This window comes from Pipra filicauda, unplaced genomic scaffold (assembly GCF_003945595.2).
Source record: "Pipra filicauda isolate LSUMZ 115617 unplaced genomic scaffold, ASM394559v2 scaffold5_size6683894_pilon, whole genome shotgun sequence".
NCBI classification, from domain to species: Eukaryota; Metazoa; Chordata; class Aves; order Passeriformes; family Pipridae; genus Pipra; species Pipra filicauda.
Window position 1 is genome coordinate 1,572,740 of NW_024104754.1, and position 23,112 is coordinate 1,595,851.

General features: G+C 36.1%; 1 protein-coding gene across 4 annotated transcripts in view; it reads right to left on the minus strand.

Moving 5' to 3' along the window:
- Nucleotides 1–207: 207 nt before the first annotated feature.
- The window catches only part of TLK1 (tousled like kinase 1), a 68,868-nt gene continuing 45,963 nt past the window's right edge, over nucleotides 208–23,112 (minus strand). For all 4 annotated transcript variants that reach the window (XM_027733510.2, XM_039387936.1, XM_027733508.2 and 1 more), the window contains 10 exons: nucleotides 17,199–17,265; nucleotides 13,521–13,618; nucleotides 10,386–10,467; nucleotides 10,015–10,106; nucleotides 9,839–9,928; nucleotides 9,156–9,325; nucleotides 7,909–8,044; nucleotides 5,271–5,382; nucleotides 4,874–4,981; nucleotides 208–1,956 (listed from right to left, as the gene is read on the minus strand). In XM_027733510.2, coding sequence (XP_027589311.1) covers nucleotides 1,780–1,956; nucleotides 4,874–4,981; nucleotides 5,271–5,382; nucleotides 7,909–8,044; nucleotides 9,156–9,325; nucleotides 9,839–9,928; nucleotides 10,015–10,106; nucleotides 10,386–10,467; nucleotides 13,521–13,618; nucleotides 17,199–17,265 — 1,132 coding nt within the window. In that variant the 3' untranslated portion in view covers nucleotides 208–1,779. The remainder of the gene's footprint in view (nucleotides 1,957–4,873; nucleotides 4,982–5,270; nucleotides 5,383–7,908; nucleotides 8,045–9,155; nucleotides 9,326–9,838; nucleotides 9,929–10,014; nucleotides 10,107–10,385; nucleotides 10,468–13,520; nucleotides 13,619–17,198; nucleotides 17,266–23,112) is intronic.

Here is a 23,112-nt window from a genome sequence, read left to right on the forward strand (position 1 = left end):
ATCTATTCAGTGAAATGAAGTTTCATTACAACAGATGTTTTAAGTTTCATGGAATCCTCCCCTTTCACCTCCAATGTTACTTAATTATTGTATTATTGGCCTTTTGTTTGTAATTACAAAGAGTGTGCTTTAAATAATTAATTGCAGCTCAGTGATACAGTTATGTGATTTGCCCTCTGCTGAAATGTAAAAACACACCATGAAAACTTTGAAATTTCAACTGCCATTGTTTATTACTGTTTTGGCTACATTCTCTACAATTTCAGCAGCATCTTAAAGAGACAGTTAACGTTTCTTTATATACAATGAAAACAAAATGGCTTGCAACATCAGAAACAAGAGCAACAGTTTAACTGTACAATACTAAATGAAAACCTGTGGTAATACAGCCTCCTCTTCCTGCAACATGGACAAAATTACATATAGGTATTCAGCATCAAGAATGGGATAGTAAAAAGAATAGTGAACAGGAGAGAGATACACTGTTCTGAAAAATAAGTTTCTACCATACAAGGCAGTTAGAAAATGTTTCACATTTTAAAATATCTGTACAAGCCACAAGAAACATTTCCTTGTTGATAGGAACTTCCAGAAATAGAGAATAACCATGAGCAACTTCTACATCTAGTATCAATGCGCTCTGCAGGTTGAGAACGCAATAAACTGAGTTAAAGAACTGTACTGTATATTGCCAACACAGATCTGTTTGACATGCCTTGATTGTTAACAGATTGCCTACTCTCAATCTCTCTGAGCGTACAGTTGACTTGCACCTTAAGGAGGTCATTTGATTCTTTTGTAAAAGTAAAAGCAACATCATTTAGCAGCAATTAAAAGCGCCTTGAGGGAGACTTAAAAAAAATACAATATCCAATTAGAAAAAGCCATACTTTAAACATTTGTACAGGAATAAGTTGCTGAAATTTAACTGAAAATGTGACATCTGTACAACAATTTACAATAGAGCTAGAAGGGAATTTATCATTATTCCTGCATAGAACATTATACATGACCTGTTTGCATTTGGTTTCATACTGTTGCTTGCTTTTATTAGAAGCCTGGAAGGTTTCACGAGTTTTGATACCACAGCAAGTGTAGTATTTTTAGAAAACTGAATGGATTTCAAAATTAGCAATCTATTTGAGAAGTAAGTACCAGGAATTTCATATCACCCTTCCAATCTAAATTCATGAAACACCGCCACATTTTTGGAGGTACAAGCCTGAGTTGCCAAATACTCTACTTTTAACTGAGAAATCTGATACAGAACATCTTTCACCGTCTCACACTCCTTACTTTGGTTTCAAAAGATCAGTGTCTTGGAAAGATGGCAGTTCATTTAGTTTATAACCAGGCACGAAATTTTTCCTGTGTTTTCAAATTTACTCACTACTCTTTTAGATTTAAATAATGAAAAACTACCCTTCATGTTAGAACTTTCCAGTATCCACCAAATGTATTTTAAGTATTAAAAAGATTATTTACAATGTTCCCCAGAAAAAAACTAAAAACCTTTTCTTCAGTCTTAAACACAGTATACCTGCTAGTTGTAACAGGAAGTGTCATCCTTCAATGTTTAACGGTGTTTCTCAGAAGGGTACATTTATTCACAGTCCATGATCCATTCCAATCATACAAATGACACTATGTAAGAGGACTTCAGTCTGAAAACACAGTTATCAAACTTGTCCTGTGTAAAAACACTCAAACGCTTTCAAGCTCAAGTCTGCATCAGGAAACTACACAAAGGTATCATCCCATTCCTCGGCTGGAGAAACTTCAGTACGAAATAATGCTTGAAGTAGGTGGTGTAGGGGATGCTGCTAGCCCAGTCATGTGCAAGTTTCCTGAAGAATTCGATCTCCTCATGTGAGGGAGAAGATAAGGATCATTAGCCAGCTGGTGGACATCAAATCTATCCTCTTTTCGGTATGCTAAACAGCGTCTAATAAAGGCCTAGAAATGAAATGTAAAAAGTTACACCAGCATTCCAAATACTTACCTCTGCTTTCAGGTAAATATGCAAGTCCTTCTGGATAAACTAGTTTTTAAACAAATTCTTGTTATTAAGTAATTCAGTTCAAATGACATTTTAACTGCTAAGCCCAATGAAAAAATGGAACATCATGGCAGAAAGAAAAAACATCAGTAAATTAACTGGCTTCATATAATCACATTTAAAATATATATTTCCATGTTTAGGAACTACATTTACAAGTAAATGTGCACCTCACCCAATTAGAATTCTGCATGTGTTATGCCTGAACAGCCTAGTAAAAACCAAGAGCAAGTGTCAGAGGAATGAAAAAGTAGACCTTTATACTTTCTCTAATGAGCTTCTAAAACCATTGAGCTGAGTGGTGAAAAGTAGAAAGATTATGCAAGGACAGAATCTCAACACTTCAGTTGACTTTTGAAAACACAGGCATTTCCACCTGTGCCATAATGCAGTATAGCAAAAATGAATAATATTTAAGAAACCACTACCTTGCTGAAACTCTCTTCCCAGGAAAAACTCAATCCCACCTGCTTAGAATCACCTAATCAATTGAAAAACTCTGTAGCTAACTTCAGGACTGTTCTTAAGTCACTCTGTTATCCTACATTTAGGTCCATGCAGTGTAGGCCAATCATTCTGTGCTGAAAGTTTCTGTCCAGTCTTATGTCTAGCATACACAGAACATTTGGTCTCCTGAGAGCTTGGGCTTCAACATTTAATGACAGAAAATCCTTATTATTGCTACAGAACTGATTAGAACATTATTACTTAATTTAGAACTTAATTTAAAAGAATTACATATCTCTTCGATAAATCTGTTCAGCTCTTTGTTCTTTGCTCCAATTAAAAAATGGAGATTAAAGGAAAAAAGAAGTGATACAAGTTACAAAGAATCCTGCTAGAATTTCATTTACATATCCAGCATGAAAAAGGTACAAAATAAAAATCATGCACATCTGTTAATATATATTCACATGTTCTTGAACATTACAAATTTTAAGCAAATTCTTCACAATAAATCCTTCATAACAAATGAACTGTTAAAACTTATTTGCAAGATCCTCAGAGTAACAGTTTGTGTCTATAATGTTTTTAAAATACTTCATGATTTTGTGACATTGTAGACATACTAATGATAAGCAAAGGAGACCACTGCACAAAACAGGAAAAGGGGAGGAGGATCAAAGGACAGTTGCAGTCTGAAAACTAACTGAGTCCTTTCAGGTTCCATATTTACTTCATAGTCATGTTTTCCAAATCAGAATTTCAGTTTACAAGGTGTTCTTTTCCAACTGCCAGGCCTATAAATCTAAAAACAATTTGGATTCTACACAGTCATCATAAATGGCCTGCATGTGCAAGTTAGTCTGAAATTGTTTTATAGCATTTCCACCAGAGAATAATTTCACCCTCTCTCTTAAAGCAATTGTGGCAATGGTAATATGAGACAAGAAGACCAGAAGTTTATTTTAGTCTTTCCAACAAACAGAGCATGAAATACACAGAGAATGCAAAAAGTTGCCAGTTCTCAATGTTGAACTGCCTACTCTTTCCTGACATCCTCTATATAAAAATTATTACTGACAAAGAAATGCAAAGTTAAAAGACAGGGATATAAACTGTTAACATGTAATGTTATCAATTATATGATGCATATCTGTCAACTGCAATTGAGGGAAATAGGTTTTCCAAATGGGGGTGAAAAAACAAAACCAGCAAACAAAAACCTCAACCAAAAATAAAAAACCAGTAATAACTGCAATTCTTCAACCAATTTTTCATAACCTGAACTGCAACTCTCTCACTAACATTACTTTTAGAAAATATAACCAACAGAAATATACCACAAGTTGTAACAGCAGGTTTATGTACCCAAAAGACTTATTTTCTTGGGAAGTTACAGCCCCTAGTAATAGGTTTTCTTTCCTTTTAATCTTTAGAAAGTGAATCTTAACATTCCTAATTTTTTTGCAGCTTGTGTCCCAAATCTAAGTATGTTTAATTAGTTGCTGAAACTTGAACAGGCATTTGACTGTCTTGGGCTTTTTTTTTTTCCAAAGAGCACATCTTCTGCATCTGGTCATGAATATATCTTTCAAAAACAGGGAGAGTTTTTACAAACAAGTAACGCACAGATAACATTTTCTTCCACACTCACAGAATTGGATTTGTGTTATGGATGCTCACAGCAGTATTCATTTGGGAAACAACTTTAATCTGTTTCTGAATAGCTAGTCTGTGTTGAGGAGTTTGATACTACTAAGATTTTTAAATAAAGGCCATCTACACCTTTGTGGCAGATCAACTAGTATGGCAGTTTTATTTCCTGAATCAGTATCACAATATCTTCTGGATTCTTAAGATTAAGAATTCATGTTTCCAAACTCAGCTTTGAATTAATACACACATATTATAACCTTTCAATAGGACAAGTGTTAGCAGTCATATGCTCCAGGTACTTGGTAGCCAAATAGTTCTTCAAGCCAATAAGGCTGCAGAGAATAACATTCACTATTTTCAGAAAGAGCTTGTTAGTATCAGCAGAAGTATTTCACAAGAACTTCTAGTGAGACAGCCTGAATGAGACACATAAGGTCCTCTGGACAAAACCAAAGCAGACAATTTTTGAGGTGGCCTACTTTAAAACCACTTGCATATTTTTGGAATATATATATAGTCTTGCTTTGAAGTACATGGTTTTGAAAAGTCCCAGAATAAGTTTGCTTAAATAAAAATATATCAAAATACTAGTTCTCTGTTATGTTTTTCTACATGTTTAGTTACTATGTCTGACAAAATTCTTGGGTTAACAGCAATTTTACAGCTGAATCCTTTAAGATGAACGTTTTACTCAGAGATGATATTAAAAGTTACCTTGGCTTCATTGCTTACAACAGGTTTGACAGGGAATTGAACTTCTGTGGCTTTTAATATTGTATTTTCTTGTAAAATATCTTGCTGTGATTGATTGTGGCCAAATGGCTGAAAAATAAGCACATGATTTTCTTCATGAGAATTATCCAACTACTTTGATTTTTAAGTATTTATGCCATAGTAAGTTGCTGCAGTGTTAATACAAACTGCTAACCATTCTGCAAATAAAAAAGTTGCAGGCAAGATTTTCTAGTTTCTTGCCGTATCAATGCACACCGCCAAAAAGTAACACGAGTAATTTTCCATGGAAATTCATGTTTTTATGACTGTAATTCACAGTCTACTGAAAACAGGCATTTACACTAAAACTCTTTAGATTTTCAAACATCTTCCTTACCTTTCTGCCATAAAGGCATTGGAAAAAGATTACTCCGACTGACCATACATCAACCTTATTAGAAATCTTTGGTGGCTCTTTGCCAACTACAAAACACTCTGGAGGCAAGTACCTGGAAAACAAAACATGCATCTCAGTGTCTTTAAGTATGGCATCACTAGAACACGTTCAATTATCAAACTGTACAAACCCCTCAGGTACACATCTCTGATCTTCTGACAACTCTACAGTTGCCTTATGATCTGCATTCCAACACCTTGCACACCCATCAAAACTGACATTACAGTCAGTTTTGTCTGACATTACCCGTCAAACAGAGGGTCTCTTTCACACAAGCACAAATACAAGCATTTTTTTACCTAAATCGCCAACTATCACTTTGTTTTTAATTGGGACCCCAGTTTAAATATGAACTTTCTCAATCTATCCAGGCAAGGAAAGATGAGAGCCAAACAGGTCATTTTACAGCAAGGTCTGGTTAGGAATCAAAAATAATGCAGATATGGCTTAAAGACTCTTTACCTAAGTTTTCAGTAAAAACGATGATGTTACCCAGAAGGGTATATGATAGACAAAGGCGATTGCTATTTCCAGCCCTATGACCTGTAGGAATACTCAGAGAACTGAAAGCTGAGGAAGTTCCTGTGCTAATCCTGAATTAGAAAAGAACTGATGAAGCAGAACTTCCTTTAAAAAGCAAACAAAACCTTCCAAATGTATCAATTTCAGTGAGGTATTATTGACCGTAATATCTAAAATTGAAAAAGGCATAAAAACTATTAGAGCAAGTCAGACCAGGCATTCTTTCATCAATGACATGAAAGACTTAAAAAGAAATTCTGAAGAAATATTTGTAGAAACGGAAATAAGGAGAAAAATGAGTTAAGAATGCAACAATTTTGAACAGTATCAAACACTCTCTTCTGGAATACTTGTCTACAATTCTGATTACAAAAACCAAGAAAAGTGAGCTTAAAGTGATACAAGTGCAAAGAAGGTTACCAAAATGATCTGAAGAATGGAGAGCCTATAGTTCGGGGTGGGGGGAAGTGAAGGCTATAAAAACACCAAGGAGCAAGTACTGGGAAGAGAAACAACCTACTTGAGGGAGGACAGTGTTGGCACAGGAACAAACAAGCATAAACTGGCCACAAATAAACACAGTCTGTAAATTAGAGGATTAGGTTTCTAATGATCAGAGAACTGAGGTTACAGAAGACACTTCAAATCAGATTACTGGGGACAAAACACTAACTAAATTTAATACAAACGTCTGTAAGTTTACAAAAGAGATTATGTGACCTAACTGCCTGGAAAGGCAGGTAACTAGATGCAGTGAGTGAAGAAATCCCTTCCAGGTCTATGCTGCTGACAGTTTCTGCAATGTACTCTGAACAGACTCGTTCCCCATCTCAAACTCACTCCAAGTATTTCCCTCCTCAATGATGACTTTGGGCTCAGAGAAAGCATGATTTAGAAATGCAGATTCATCGTGAACCTATAATGGTTACAAATCTTTTTTACTCTTTAGTTTACAGCGCTAGTAGTGCCTGTGGCATTCTAGATTCAAATCCAAAGGCCAATATTTTTTTACATACTTTCCTACAGTAAAATACTTAAAGTGGTGCTGAAACAGGTAAAACACGAAAAAGAGTAGCAAAAGCCTAGCACTTCTAAAATGCTTTAATTTGAATCATCTTTTCCCAGTATGTGCACAGTGGCATTTGTGGAAGAGTATGTGTGTTTTCTTTTCTCAAAAAACCTGAAGGATAAGGCAAAAACTTTATTACATGCAACTTCTGAATATGGGAAAAGCTGCAAAGCAAATGGGAATGACACTGGCTTCTCTGTTTAGTTAGGTTTCAACTCCTGACTGATCTTACTACAGGCACACTGAGGAGAGAAAGAGCAAATGAATTGACAAGTAACAACCTGGCCAATACAGGCTTTCTAATCCACCCAGCCTGACACAGCTACCATGTACCCAGGCTCAAAGGGCTGTGCCATGAAGAAACTGCATCTTCAGAGAGCAAATTCTAAAAACAGATTTTCTGTAAGCAATGAAATGCCTATTGCCATTTCTGTTCTTGGGCAGCTCTAGAACTTCAGTGTTTTGGACAAGCACGCAAATGCACACAAAAAACAAATCACAGCTGTTGAGCTGTCATTAACCTTTAGGATGGAAGAGTGAATACTCTTTTGTCCTAAGGGCATTATCTATTGGTAATCCCTGGTCTACGATTTCCAAGTACTAAGCACCCACACTTAATCATCACAGCTCTGTCAAATGTCTTCAACCACCAGCAGCCAAAGATTAAACACCTGTTTCTTTAGAGGAAGCCATGTTTCTAAATCACAGTGATCATCTCCACGCTTCTATATACACACAGACACACCACATACACATATATAAAAAAAATAAACAACACACACACACACTCTCTTATCTTATTTATTATGTTACTCTTCTTACATTTGGGAATATCAGCATTAACAGTACTGCACAAAACCCTTTCTTTGTCATCCATGTTAATATTTTTAGTCCTAATTCTCTCATCAAATTGGCTTTATAAGAGAGCATTTCCAAAATCTGAACCATTAGCCAAGGTCTAAAGAGCAAAATCAAACCAGGCCTCACCAGTAAGTTCCTGCTCCCTGTGAAGTTAAATCCATTCCATCCACCCCATAGCTATCATCATCCATTATTTTGGACAGGCCAAAATCAGTAATTTTTATTTCTCCACATGCTGTTCCATCTACAAGAAGGATATTACCTATTCAGGGGGGAAAAAAGAAAAATTACCTCAAAACAGCTAAAGAACGCTTTATTTTCAAAACCAGGTTCAATTTTTAAGAACATCTAACTTGATGAGGGCTGACAACTTTACATCATCTTTATATCCTCAAGTCTAGAGTAACTTGACTATAAAACGTTTCAATGCAGTTTCAGGAACTCTCTGGGTTATCATGAACTGAAATGGCACTCTCAGCTGGGAGCTGGCCGGTCAGCAAAGAAACACCAAAATATAGTGACGAGACACCAAAATGCAGCATTATACCAGTTACCATGAAGTTTCACTCTTTTTCTGCCAGAATGAATCCTATACTACATGTTTCAGGGCTTGCACATGCCACAGAATTGTGGCAAGAAATTGCTGTGATACTACAAATCTTACTCCATGTTTTAAAGTTGTACAATAATTTCTTGATATAACAGTTATTTGAAGAGACTAAGAATATAATTCCATAAGACAAGAGAAACTTGTATGAACAATTTATTACACAGCACTAAGCAAACAGCCTGGCACTAAGAGTTACTTTACAAACCCCACACTTGGAATTGCAGCAGACTAAAGCACATGAAGAATACAAGCATCATTCATGCAAGGTGGTAAAACAAAGGCCATGGAATCAAGACAGAATACATTGTTTATAACAATGTTTATTATTCATTGTAAAGAAAACCTTCTGTAAAGTCCTCTTTTGGAGTGCTTATGCTAGGATGCTGAAAGTGACTGATTACCTATTTCAATCCTTCACAAGTTAAGAAAAACATATAGGAAAAATTATTTACATATCAGCATTGAGCCAACTAATGATCTTATCTGTTTATACTGCTAAGTATCAATGCATGTATCTATCACCTATATGATTTTTTCCTAAAAATTCAAATCAAAATAATGCAAAGTAGAAAAGTTATAACAATCACTTTCCACAGAAAAGGCAGATCACTCTGACAATGAAACTAGAAAAGTACACACTTTTTTCCATTGCTTACAATAACCCTGACACACAAGACAATTTTGGTCTTTTGAGGCATGAATTACAAACAAAATAAAGGATAAAAAATAAATTACATTTTCAATCGTAACATTTCTCACTTACCTGGTTTAAGATCATAGTGTATAATAGGGGGCTTGATCTCATTGAGATACCGTAGTGCATTTACTATTTGCATTACAATGGACCTAGCTTCTTTCTCTGACATCAACTTATGTTGCTTGAGATAGAAATCCAAGTCATTGCCTTCACAGTATTCTAACACCGTGCAAAACCTAGAGCAGAATTCAGAGAGACAAAATTAAATAACGTATCACACCGCATAATTAGAAACAGACATGACAACCTAGTTTCATACTGACAAGTTTAAGAATGGCTGCCTGAATATTAAACTATATGAATTAAATTGTTCATAGAACATGATGTAACTATTAGTTTATGAAAAGTGACATAAATCAGAACATTCATACTCACTAAAAGAGCAAACGCACCCATGTTGGTGAGAGGTTAAGTTAAAAAAACCCCTCTATTTTTAGCAGACACATTTCTCAAAAGAAAACCACCCTAACTATCCCTGAAGATGTGATACATTTCATGTGAAGAGGTGCAGGACAGTCACCAGCGGCTACACTTAGGCCAGTAATGCTCTTGATGTCGTTTAGTCTTGGAAACTTGCCTAAGATATGGCAGCCTTTCGAAGCTGCCCTGCAGCAGCTCTTGCTCTGCCCAAAACCATTACAACACTGCATGTTCCTTGCACCCTAAAATCCTGGCTAAGTTTTACTTACGTATCTGTATCCAGGGAGAAGTAGTCATACAGTTTAACTATTCGGGGGTGATCCAGTTCTTTGTGTATTCTATACTCTCTGCAGGCATGTCTAAAAGAAGATGGATACATTAACCTTCCACAATCAATAAAATGCTATTAAGCTTAACATATGAAGCGTAAGTCATTAATATTTACTTGTGGTAGTTTTCTTTCTTTTCATCCCTCCAGCTTTTGTTAAGCTGGTGAATCTTCACAGCAGCATATCTTTGTTCATAAAGATCAAAAGCCTAAAAAAGAAACACACAATTATGGGAAAGTTATAATGAAAGGTGATAAAAGCAACATCCAATAAAGAGAGGGGAAAAAACTGTCATGTAATTCACGAGTCTATTGACAAGTCTATTGTAATGACACCTACCACTCCACAGGTTAATCGAAGTTTGCTCAACCAGTGTTTTAAAGAGTACACCACATTACAATCCTACTTATTTAAATCCCTTTCCATCCCCCAAAAATTAAATGTACATGGTTCAAACACCAGATTTATCAGGTTCAATAAACTCTACCTTGTATACTTCACTGAAGCCACCTCGGCCAAGTAAATGGAGTAACAAATACCGTTCATTCAATGTGGGGTGATCTTTAAATCTTGAAAGAAAAAAAAATTTGTTTAATTCTATTTAAGGTACACAAAAAGAATACACAATCTAAATCTTTTAGTATTATTTATCAAATGGAGTTTTCTTTTTACAAGCTACATATAATATGCTAAGCAACGTTACACCATGTGAAACCCTATGGCACAACTATAGAACATGATGAATTTCAGTACCTTTTGACTATTTAGTGTACAAATGCTATCACAACACCGTCACCGAAACATGTTAAGAAAAGCATGCTTAAACATGTGATATAAGGGGTCTCTCTTTGTTGTGCCAATTTTTAGAGAAGTCTCACACTTCACCCTTCTAGAACAGACAAGAAGGATATTCTTTCAGTTTCACACAAAACATGACCAGGCCTGTTCCTCTCTCTTTTTCACAAAATAAGATTCTACATAACACTAAGAAGTTAAATCAGAAACAGTGATACAGGGGAAAACACACCAAAAGACTGAATATCTGCTCACACTCTAAGCAAAAGCAAAAAGAAAACACTCCTTCCAAACACAAAATGATGCTGCAGAACAGAGTAAAAGGACCATACTCTCTTTCCCGAAATATGCAGAAGACAAAATATATCCTCCCATCCAATCGGGGGGAAGAGAGGTGAATACTCATCACATTTTTAGTACAATAATGAGACAACTATTCTCATGAATCTAGGGCAAGCTGCCAGTTACATTCCATAGAAAACTTTAAGAGGGGGTTTAAGGCTAGTCTGTCAACAGGTCATCCCATCCTTCCATATTCCCTACAGTTTTGGAGGTATGGTCACAGGTAGTCAAGTATTTGAGGGCTGACGCAGATTCTTGCTTACTATGCCCCTTTTAGACATAAAGTTTTCCTTTTCATTCACTATGAAGATACATATTTCAATGCTAAAAATTTTTTAGAAACCCATTAACAGTTACTAACACATTCAGTGTAGAAGAGAGAACAAATTTTGAGGTAGCATCATTAGGCAACTGATGTCATGTGACCAGTAGTCCAATTCTTTAAAATCACACAACAAATTTAGATTCATATTTTCTTGGTCCTTCTATTACACATGTGCCTCTAGTAGGGCCAATCTTGTGAATCTTACCACTTTCCCTCTCCACTGCTGCTTTTGTTACTCTGTGTGGCTCTCCATGGCTAAGAACCTGCACCCCAACATGGTGCTCCAAACCCAGACAGGGAAGCCCTAACCTGCACTCTCAACTTGTCCTGTTACCCCAGTGCAGTTGTAGACATACAGGTTTACCCATACGTAGATGGATTTGCTGCTGGAATAAGAAAATAGGTTTAGCTTTACACCGTAGCTGGAAGCTGAAAACTCAGCAGGATTTGAGCCAGAACCTTACAGCTGCTTTGCCTCAGAACCCTCTCCCTTACCAAACAGCCAGATTGCCAAGACATGTCAGGAAAGACAGCAGGGGCAACACACCTAAATTACTTCTCCATTGCTTCTCTCTTCTATGGGATGACTGGGAACTGTGGCTTGTCCACTTTGTAAATACTTCTCTAAACTCCCACAAAACCATGAAAACACAGTTTAAAGCTTTTTGTTCTGGACCATAAAATGTGTCAACAGTGACTACAGACAGTGAGCAGTGAAGCTGCAGTATCCCGCTTGTCCATCTCCTGTAACTGTTTTCAACTGCGACTGCAATTTGGACATTCTTTCCCCCACACAGGCAACATTTACACAATCAAAGCCTGTCATTTTTCTGTGCCATTTATTACCAGTTGTTGAAGGATCCTTTTTAAAAAATAAAATCCCTTCTTCTAATGCAAACATTGAAGATTTAAAAAAAGTTGTCATTTAACCTGCTTGTTTACTTGTTTTAGGACACTTACTTTAAAAAGATTCTGCCATCAATGTGTAAGCATCAACACCCATGACTTTTCATATCCAAAACACAACACTAGTTTAGATACAAATTAGCACTAAAGCCACACGGTAACAAAAAATTTCTGTATTACTGAAGGGTAGGTACAGGGACCATCAGAACAGTTAAGCAAAATTTCACATCTAGTTCTTTTAGTGTTTTAGTGTATACATAATTCTATTGTGTATAAAAAGTAAAAAATAAAATAAAATCTGGAAGGCTTAAGGCTACTGTTTCATTTACATTTCCTAGTGTAGAAGGCAAGAAGTCCAGTCCCATCATGTCCTTCCCCCTGGCTCATTCCACCCTTGCACTGCCCTCTCTCCTCATGGCAGCATAAACATTTTTGCAACTGGGGCAGAGAACTAGACCAAGCAATTGATCCAGGGTTAAAATTAATTCAGAAAAATATTGACCACAGGAGCTGGTTTTAACTTGGATCAATTTCCAGTATCTGTTCAGTAAAGAAATGCCATTGCAAGCACAGAAAAAGGGCTAAGTAGGCAGGGAGAGGCAGAATCAGTTCCTTTTAAACAACAGGGCCAGCTGAAAGTGTGGGTGAAAATGAAGTGTTAGTGTCTGTATTCATCATCATGGAAAACAGACTTAATTTTTTAAGTTACATAATTATTACATTCAAATCTACACAGTAATAGTTAATATTAAACAACAATTTAACATTATGATACACTGCTATCCAAGGTAAAGTAGAGTAACATTTAAAGTAATATGGCTTTTTCCTGCTAGGTATCTGTACCTAGTAGGAATGAAATTACAGTGCCATAAAACCAAAACTAATTTTAACTGCTGCACAAAATCGCAGCAAACTTCCCTGCCATTTTCTTGCATTATTGTCAGCTAAGTGAATTGCACTAGGTTCTCTTACAAGTATTTTTTTTACTCTAGTGATATGGTGTAGCAAGTTTTAGCTCTCCACTATAAGCTGTGTATATATATATATGTTATTTCTTGCATATTCAACAAAACCATTAATAACTTTACCAAATTATAAGTAATTCTAATTTTTTAAGTTTAAATTAAGTTGCTGTTTAAAATATGTATATAAACACAGAGAACCAAAAAAAATTATGAACAAGTCTCCTCTGTAAAGTGTAATTTTAGAGCATTATTTTAAAAACAGACATGTAAAATTCAGACAGCATCTTACTGTGAATTATCTTCATTATTTATTCTTTTCAGTTCTCTTATGTGAAGATTCCTAACTCTTTCCAAACGTTCAAGTTCTGCTTGTATTTCAGCTTCCTCCTGCAAATGGAAAGAAGGACATATAAAAGCTCATTTACTCCCCATTTGAAAAGGGTATTTTTACCCCTGCATCAATACTAGTGGTGATGAAGGAACGTTACATCACAAAACCCTGCTGAACTAGAAGAAAGCATTGCTTTCCTCTTAAAGCTAGAAAAATTCAGAAAGATAAGGCAAAAGCCTGTTTCAAGGAACCTTTCTGTTCATGAACCCACAGGTAATGAGATGTTCACAGTTTTGTTCTGCACTGTAGGGATGCTATCTGAAATAAGAGGCAGCTGGGTTTTGTACCTCAGCCAAGGAGATAAATTATCTGGGAAGCAGTCTGAAATTGATGTCCAAAAAAGAAAAAATTGAGATATGTGCAGTTACTGATTTTGTACAAACCAACATATCAAGAAAAGACATTTAAAATATTTTGAGGCTGAAGTTCAAATCAAGGAAAAGAAGAAAAGAGTACATCATTACAGCAGAAATCTTCTTAAGGTGCTACTACAAGATAGGAAAACCAATCTAATTTAAAAAGATTTTCCCATTTGTATCTTATTAAAATAACAAATGCAGAATGTATGTTGCCTAAGATTTAAGTGCAATTTCAAAAGAAGCATATCAGGTAGGAGGCACATTCCTTAACTAATTTCAGCACTTAATTTTATCAGATCTTTATGTTACGTATCAGAGAACAACAAAATAATTTTTTATTCTCTAAAAAAGAAAAGAATTCATGATGCCTAATTTGTGGAAATCTATGTATCTATACTCAAACTGAAAAATATACTTCATACACTGTAGTTATTATAGATTTCAGAGTCAGTGCCTCTAGAACTTGAAAGTCTGAAGAAAGGAGAGACAAAATTCATTCGTATCAGAAAGCTCGTAATTATGGAATTATTTTATCTGAAAAGGAAAAAAAAAGGCCTGGCATCCGATACATATTTCTTTTAGTAGCAGTGCCCCTCATCATCTCTTGTGATTTTGGCACAGTCTCTTGCACAGCCACATGGTAAATCAAACCAGAATACTGATCAATCTTTTCTTTAAAAGAAAAAAAAAAGGGAGAAAAAAAATAGAAAAAAGACACTACCATCACAAAAAAATACATATTTTCTCTTTGAAAGAAGCTAGATCAGTTCTCTAACAGAATTTATTCTGTGACTGTACAACTTGGTGGTGCTGGTAAAAGCAACAGGGCAACACGTCATAGCACTAGGGGATGGAGGCAGAAGTCAGCAGGGTAGAGAGAAAATGGCATAAAGCTAGTATTTTCAAACACTGTATATCATAAACTCATACTCTGAAACAACTGCGTTTGATAATTTAAACCACACATTAAAGGACCACATATCCAATGAGTTGAGGAGTCCAAACTAGATGATTTCAGTGGATATCCTGAAACCCTCCGCACAAACCATGGAAAAAACTCTCATCCAAAAACAAGACATGAGATGAACCTTCATTCAGAAAATGAAATTAAATTCCTAATAATTTAAAAGCTGGACTAAGTAGTTCTAATCTGCTAGCAGATCTGGGTGGACCATTTGTTCTTCCTAAAATATGATGTCAAGAATTAGGTTTTTTCTCCTGTTTATACAACGTTATACTCTTTTTTTTATATTTAGATGCTTCCCTGCAGTTCTGTGTTAAATATCCTGAAATGACAGGCAGTTCCTCATAACCCTTCATAAAGAATTCTAGTCCTTCTCCCCACAACAATGGTCACACACTTATACACACACAATTGTCTATGTTCTTCCCAAAGGCTGACAAAAAAAAAAAAATCCATCAGTTATGCCTCTTTTGGACTTTTTTGTTCATATATTATGCAATTCAGTGGTTCTCAAAATGTGGTTCATAGGCCAATGTTAGTCCAAAGAGAACTGGCTGGTTGCATTGTTTCCAGCTGTTATTTAGGACACTCAGGCTGTGAATACCTTTAAGCAAGAATGAACCAGCTTAGCTGCCTCAGGTCACTGCTATATAAAAGGAAGTGAGAAAACAAGAGCCTCTCTCCAGGACCAAAGCCACTAGCTGGAAAAGAATTTCCTGGGTAGCAGAAGGAAAAGAAAACTGGTGGTGGCAGCATGTACAGGGCACCAAAAATAAGAGCACCAGGAAAGCATCTGGAGAATGAAAAGGAAGAGGAGCAGAGAGCAAAACAGCATATGCTGAGGGAAGGAAGGAAAAAAACCTAACTAGCAAAGAAGCACCAGGAAAGAAATGCAGCCACGTAAAAAGAAGGTAATAAAATTGTTTTCCTTAGTTAATGGCAAAATCTGTATCACACATAAGAATTAAGATGTAAGAATGTATTTTTATTATTATTTTCAGATATACTTGAACATAATTTGCTACGAAGTAAAACAGTTTCCCCTCTGGCATTCAGTCAAGGAATTTTCTTCTTATGCAAAGTACTCCAGAACTGATGCTCAAGGTGAAACTGAAATTCCAGAATTAAACAACTATGTAACAGCTTCCTTCATCTACCATTTCAAATTTCCATTAGACTTCAAAAAAGTTAAAGCATGGGAAAAAACCTACAGAATTTCATGTGAAGCTGGTACTATTTCTAAAGCATTAACAATGGTGAACTATGAGGGCAGTCTACTTCACTAGTGCCAACAAGTTACATGCAGATTCTCTACTGCAGATTCAAGTATTTTCTTGTCATATTCTTTAAAAACAGTAACAGCATTCTCACAGGGCCCAGTTCAGTTTACTAGAGTAGGATTTATAGGAGGTGTCTTGTACATTTGATGAGAACAGGCCCAAAACAGACTCTTGCAACATTTCAAGGGGAAATACACTATGACCTGTCTTGACTGAACAACTCAAGTACTACGCAGCACATATAGGTACTTTTCTTTCACTCTTGTTGAGGTATTTCTGTCTGCTTCAACTGTCATTCCTCTTTACTAATTAATCCTCAAAGGCTTTGCTTGAATGAGCAATAGTTTGTTCATATCATAATTATCTCACTACACAGATTTATTAGAATGATGGGCTTCAAGAAAAGTTTTTTTCAAAAGTCAAATACTGGAGTAAAATATCTGACTGCAAAAATAATTTAAGATACAGAGAAAAGATTTTCTGTAAAAGTAGGAAAATTAATATTCTCTTGTGATAGGTAATATGCTAACTGACAACTGAAGTGGATATTGCAAATGATGAAAACATTACATTCATTAAAAAATACAATGCTTTGTAAATTGAATGTTTTTAAAAGTCAAAAAAACTAACAAAATCTCCATATATCAAACTTTGCTGACTCCTCTTCCTTAGTTCTGAAACAAGAGCTCAGGAAGTAGGAAGGGAAGAGCAGTATTGGTGGTGTCATCACTGTTACCACTGCTTTAAGGATTTAAGGAATCAGTACAGTGTTACACTGGATGGACTCACTACTACTCTCCTCTCAGTTTTTATGGGAAGTTGCACAAACAAAAAGAAAAAGAAAACTGAACCCACTATTAGGCATAAAGCTGTACAGCAATTGTAGTATTAGAGTTTCTGATCAGACAGCTCTCAACAAGCCCTCTCCTTATTCTGGTAGTATGGTTTTAGTCATGATCAAAAAAACCCATACCTTTTTGAGATGTCCTAATCGAAGTTTGAAAATTTCTTCCTGTTCATGATACTCGGCTAGAGTCAAACTGAAAAACAGAACAATCATGTAATTAAAGCTCTTATATGGTGGCAAACAAAACAATAGCATTTTTACTTAAATACTACAGTATATACAGTATCTTATATTATTTAGTACCACAATACTAGAAGTACATTTTTTAATCATCTGAACATCTTGGTTTGTAATTTCAGGGCCAAAACATACTTACAGAATGCCTCTCTGTCTGGTATTCTGGAATATTAATTGCCTCTCCCACTGGATCTGTTCTCTCAGATAGCCTGTAAGACTACCTAGGTGCATCCTGAATAATATCAGTGGTCCCTCACTGTCCATAGACTCGCTAGGACATGAAGTCAGTTATCGTGCAGAGGATCTAAACTGTTCATAAAGATTAGTAACTAAGAAGGCCGCGAACTGACTGCAGGCAGGATCCATCGGATGAACGAAAAAGACACAGAAGACAAACGACCAAAGAAAAGAAACCAAAGAGACTTAAGTTCCAGATGAGAAACCATCCACACATGAGAAAGAAAAACAGGGGATGGGGAAGGAGAAAGAGGTATGGCCTCCTTGAAAGGGTTCACACAAATCCCTACAAACAAACTAAAATTAAACTTTTTATTGTTTTGCCTATATTTAATATTTTTTGCATGATACAAAGCTAAAAGTAATAGTATAATATATTCTCACGAAGTCCATATTTCGGTGAGTTCAATTACCAACTGGAAAGCTAATTACCCAAGGTGTTTAGAAGGCTAGAAATGCTGTTCAAGTTGCAAGTCTAAGGACTAGAATGTCTTAAGAATCACCAGTAGTTTCCCCAGAGGTAAGCAAATGCTAACTTCAATAAAATTCACAGAAATCTAATAGACTTATAAGACTTCTTCCTCCCTTTTAAACTTCAAGTTCACCATAGTTTTTAGAATTCTAACTCCTGTATTTACTGGGTCTCAAAAGTTGTTAATAAAGGAGTGCATCTTTTTAGAATAAAAACTGGTGGTCTTGAAGTTTTCACAGAGACCTTCCCATTCCTGATATTATAAATACTGAATTTGCTGCCCATTTTCTGATTTGACCAGGATAGAAGACTGATTCAACCAAATATTAGTAAAATTACTGGGTTCTTTTTTGACCACAGTATCTACATTTTCAAGAAACTAGAAACATCTTCAGAAGACTGCATTTCTTTCATCAACCTTCTGGGTCTGTAATGTATAGAAAAAACTCAGATCAGGCAACAAAAGCACCCATCATCACATCCTGTCAGAATCCAAGAAGGAAGCCATACTTTCTTTTACAAAGCATCATACAAAGTTACCCTGCTTTTTTTTTTCCTACTGGGAATCAAAGCAGTCTTGTATTCCAGTTAATAGACATTCCCAAACACTCTGAAGGCAATAGTGTGAGGAAATTTGCCTCTCCAAGAAAGGCAAAAGGTCTCTTAGTACCAGATTTTGGTACCTATAATTTATGTTCTTTTTATAGCAAATTAAACTAAATGTGAAATGGAGTGTCTCAACAGCTAGGAAAGCTGGCAATGCATTTTCTGTGTAGTCCAAGCAACAGCAAGAAACCTAAGAAAGAAATGCTCTAATTCCTGCTTTAATACACCTGCTAGAACTATCCAAGAGAGCAACAAGCCCACACTAGACAACTTACAGCAACATCTCTGACACCTTTTCAATACTTCCGTTAAAACAGCAAACTACTCTAACACGGATTAAGTTCTCAGTTAAGAAAGACAAAGGATCAATGTCAATGTGTACAAAGCTGAATACTGTTCTTTCCAGATTACTGTCAGCAGTATAAATTACAGGTTTGTGCATTTCCAGAAACACCGTTTGTCTTTCTCAGGAAAACGTGTATGCATTTAGGTGACTTAGCAAAGCTGAGCCACAGGTAAAACACACTGAAAAGGCAAAGTTTATTACACAACTTACCAGAATTTTCAATGAGCACTGAGAGCCCTAAAACCATAGATCCCCTTAAAAACTAATGCAACATAGAAAATAATGTTCCTATTTATAAAACCTCAGATATTCACACAGTTATGATAAAGTGCCTAGACAGATCTAGCAAGTATTGCTTTTCAAAAAGTTCTGAAACAGTCCTCTTGAGCACAGAGCACAAGTTAGAGGTCATACTGAAAACATTAAGATTCAAAGTCACCCTTTCCATGTTTCTATGATATATCCCAATAAATGACTGTTTTCCATTTTTCTATTTCCTTACAAATCTAACTCTATTAGAGGCACAGCATGATTCACAGCAATCTGCAACTGTCGTTACTGACCACCACATTTTGGAGGAAGGCATATAAAAACACTGAACTGTACACAGACATAGTCACTTTCCATTTTGTTCATTTATTTATGAAAAACAAAACTTTATTCCCTCATATTCAGAAACATTTACTGTTTTTCTAGGTTTATTATTATCTATAAAGATACTGTAGTTTATATTAAAATAGCACACAACAAATAGCAGTAAAGCAATGAAAGTGTGTATGCTGTGTTTTCTGGCTAGAGGTTACCAGCCCACTGCACAGTCTGAAAACATCCTAGCAACCAAGAGACTGCTTCCCATCAGTCCACCACTTTCTACCTGCATCCACTCACCACACTTTTTGCAGGATGGTGGCATGCTGGGGACACATTCTGAAAACAGAATCAAAGAAACATGGAATGGTCTAGTTTGGAAGGGATCCTCTAGTTCCAACCGCCATGTCATGGGCAGTGATGCCACCTACTAGATCAAGTTGCTCAGGCCCCATCCAAGTCACCTACAAAACACCATCATTTCCCTCAGAAGGTGTTGCTCCTCCGTCACCTGAGACACACAGGTCTCATCAGATAAGGAGGGAGAAAGGTTGAGGAGCACAGGGGAGGGATGTCAACCAGAAACAGTCGCTGCTGCTGCTGCCATCTTAAGTTGGACAGTCAGGCCTGAGGCTAATCTGAGGAGCACCGGGGAAGGGCAACTGGGAAGAGGTTGCATGGATTAATGTGGCAACAATCTGGTCCTGACCATGTATTTTTTTGCTCGAAATGATTGTGCAATTGTATTTTAATTGTCTGGAGCCAAATAAACTCTAAAACACATGCAATGAATTCCTGAAATTCCCAAAAATGCACTGGACATACTCTGTGTATGTAGTATAATTTTCCTGTGATGTGTAGGGCCGTGATGTGCCACTTTTCCTTGTTGCTGGAAGAAAGTGAACCACTTTCCTGGCCTGAAAGGTTTGATTATCACCAATTCAAACTTTTTTTTTTTCAAATTAGCAAAGGTTTTGACACAATATGCATGGTTAGACATAAGTAGTCTTCTTTTCACTTTTTCCTCACAAGTTCAGACAAAACCTTCTTCTATGACCAAAACACTCTTACTAGTGGGTACAGACAAGACAAAAAACCAAATTGGCTAAGTGTTCCTTGGTTTTCACGATAATCAATCCTGGTACATTTACAAGCATCTCTTCTCCTAGCTGGAATATCATCCTGGATACACGGGCACAGCAGAATGCAGCCATGCTCCCAAACAGTCATATACACATCCAATACAAGTTTTTGGCCTCAATTTCTGAAGTTCTTTTTTTCTGGTCCAACGTTATTCTCGCTCTAGTTCCCCAAGTTTCTACAAGGATGAACAAATACTGACCAAGTCAAAACCTTTCACGATGTCTTTTCACCCATTGTTTCCATGTTTGCCTTAGAAAGAAACTGCCCCAGGAAAGGAGCTGTCTTTACTTGTCCAGTAAAGCCCAGACACATTGTTGGCACTTCAGCCTGAAAAAGTTTCTGAAAATATTTTTATTTGTTCTATACAGAACAGAATGCTCCCTCTAAATGATGCATTTGTTCAGCTACAGTAACAAACTCTGCCAGCTCTCTCTGTTCTCCTATTCCGAACTGCATGCAGGGACAAGGATGCATGCAGGCTACCATTGAGGAACTGGGAAGCATTGGAAGAGGTGACTGGGAAGTGAATACAACCGAAACGGTTGAAGTTGCAGAGGAAGGACTAGCATTATAATCTCACAGACTCATCTCTCATGTCTCCAAAGAATTTGGAATAGTTTTCAAACAAGATTTTTTCCAGGGCTAAGGAGGCAACCTCTATTTCAAATAAATGTTTTTTCTTTAAATAAATTTCAATTTATTCTTTTCATATAAGACTAATAAAATTACTTTGCTCAGTAGAAAACTCTCAAAATTGAAACTACTTTTTAGTCTTGGCTTAGGCCACAAAAGGTGAAAAAATTATGGAAAACCCGAACAGTGTTTAGACTCATCTGTTGCATGTTACTTAAAACACCAACCCACACTCACAAGATACTGGCAAGATGGCCACTTTTATACCAGTAACTTGGCTTTTACATGTGCATCAGAGACTACAGTATATTCAGCTAAACTAAAATGATTCCCTTATTAGGAATGCCTCAGGCAACACCTCCAGTCTGTTTCAAAATAGTTGACACCTGTTTTCAGAAAAAGCTTCAATACTGCTGATTGTTACAAAGCCATAAATCATTTTGTCAATACCAGAAGCTGGAGACATTTTCTAAAGCAAACACTGCAGTGGTAATGAATGACACCTGTTGGTAAAAACCTCTAGCAAGTTGTTTGTATGTTTAAAATAGACCTGTCTGATCACTTGTATATATGTTGTACTGATTTAATACTAGTTTAGTTCATTAATCTCAAGCAGCTCTGCATTTCCTCATGCTTCATATAAACAGAACCTTTTCCATTTGGCTATGCCAATTAAGATCATTATGAAGTAATGATAAGCACAATGTGATAAGCACAACGTAACAGAAGAGAATCACATACAGCAGATGACAAATCTACTCTAAAATTAATGTTTTGCCAAGATACTCAAAACGTTTAATTCTGTACTGAGAAGCAGAGAGGAGTCAACACATAATATTAGTATACAAAGTTATAACAAATCCCAAATTCAAACATTAAAAAACCCTTTCAAGGAAAGGCCTAAGAGCATAATGTAGCTAAATGATTCTGTGATCCCAAGATGTATTACAGATCTTCTCAAAGGTCTGAAACAAAATTTATAAGCTTATCATACAGGCAAGTAAATCTGATATGTGGATTATATAATGATCAAATTAGGATACTTAAAAGGCGCAACGGTTTGATTTAATAACTGCTTACACTTATGCTAGTATTGGATACAAAAGGGCAATTTTGATTGTTTTCTTGGCAATTCCATAACCAGCACGCATTTTCACGTGCCACTTAACATGCAACAGGTTAAGCCAAATGAAATGAAAATCTGAAGTGTCTTTAGTAAATTGGAAACGATTTAACACTGTGTAACACCACAAAATATTCTGAAGTTTATTATCAGGAATTCATCTTGTCCTAAACACCTCCTCTGTATTTTTTCCCAAATTTATATTTTATCACCTTCAAAGCAGCGGTAAGATTATGGGAATTTAACTGGCCAAAAGCTGGCAAATAAAGAGTTCTGTAATTTGCCAGGTATTTCCCACTACTTAAATGTTACTTCTAATAACAGGAAGGATTACATTCAAACTAACATGACAGTAATATTTACCGTACTATTCAGAAGTATTAATTATGGTCTAAGAAGAAACATAGGCATTAAGCACTACTAAAGAATCACACTGAGCAATGGCCCTTCAGCTCTCTGCCAAAACACAGGACTAACACTAACCAAGACTTGCTTACATTGCCAGCCTTACTACTGCATTTTCATATTTTTGTCACAGCAAAACAACTTCACAATGTGAAATTTAAGAATGATGCATTATGCAAAACACATGCAGCTGTCTTCAACCCGATGGTCCAAACGTATCTATTTTGCAAATCTAACCAGAATAATTTAT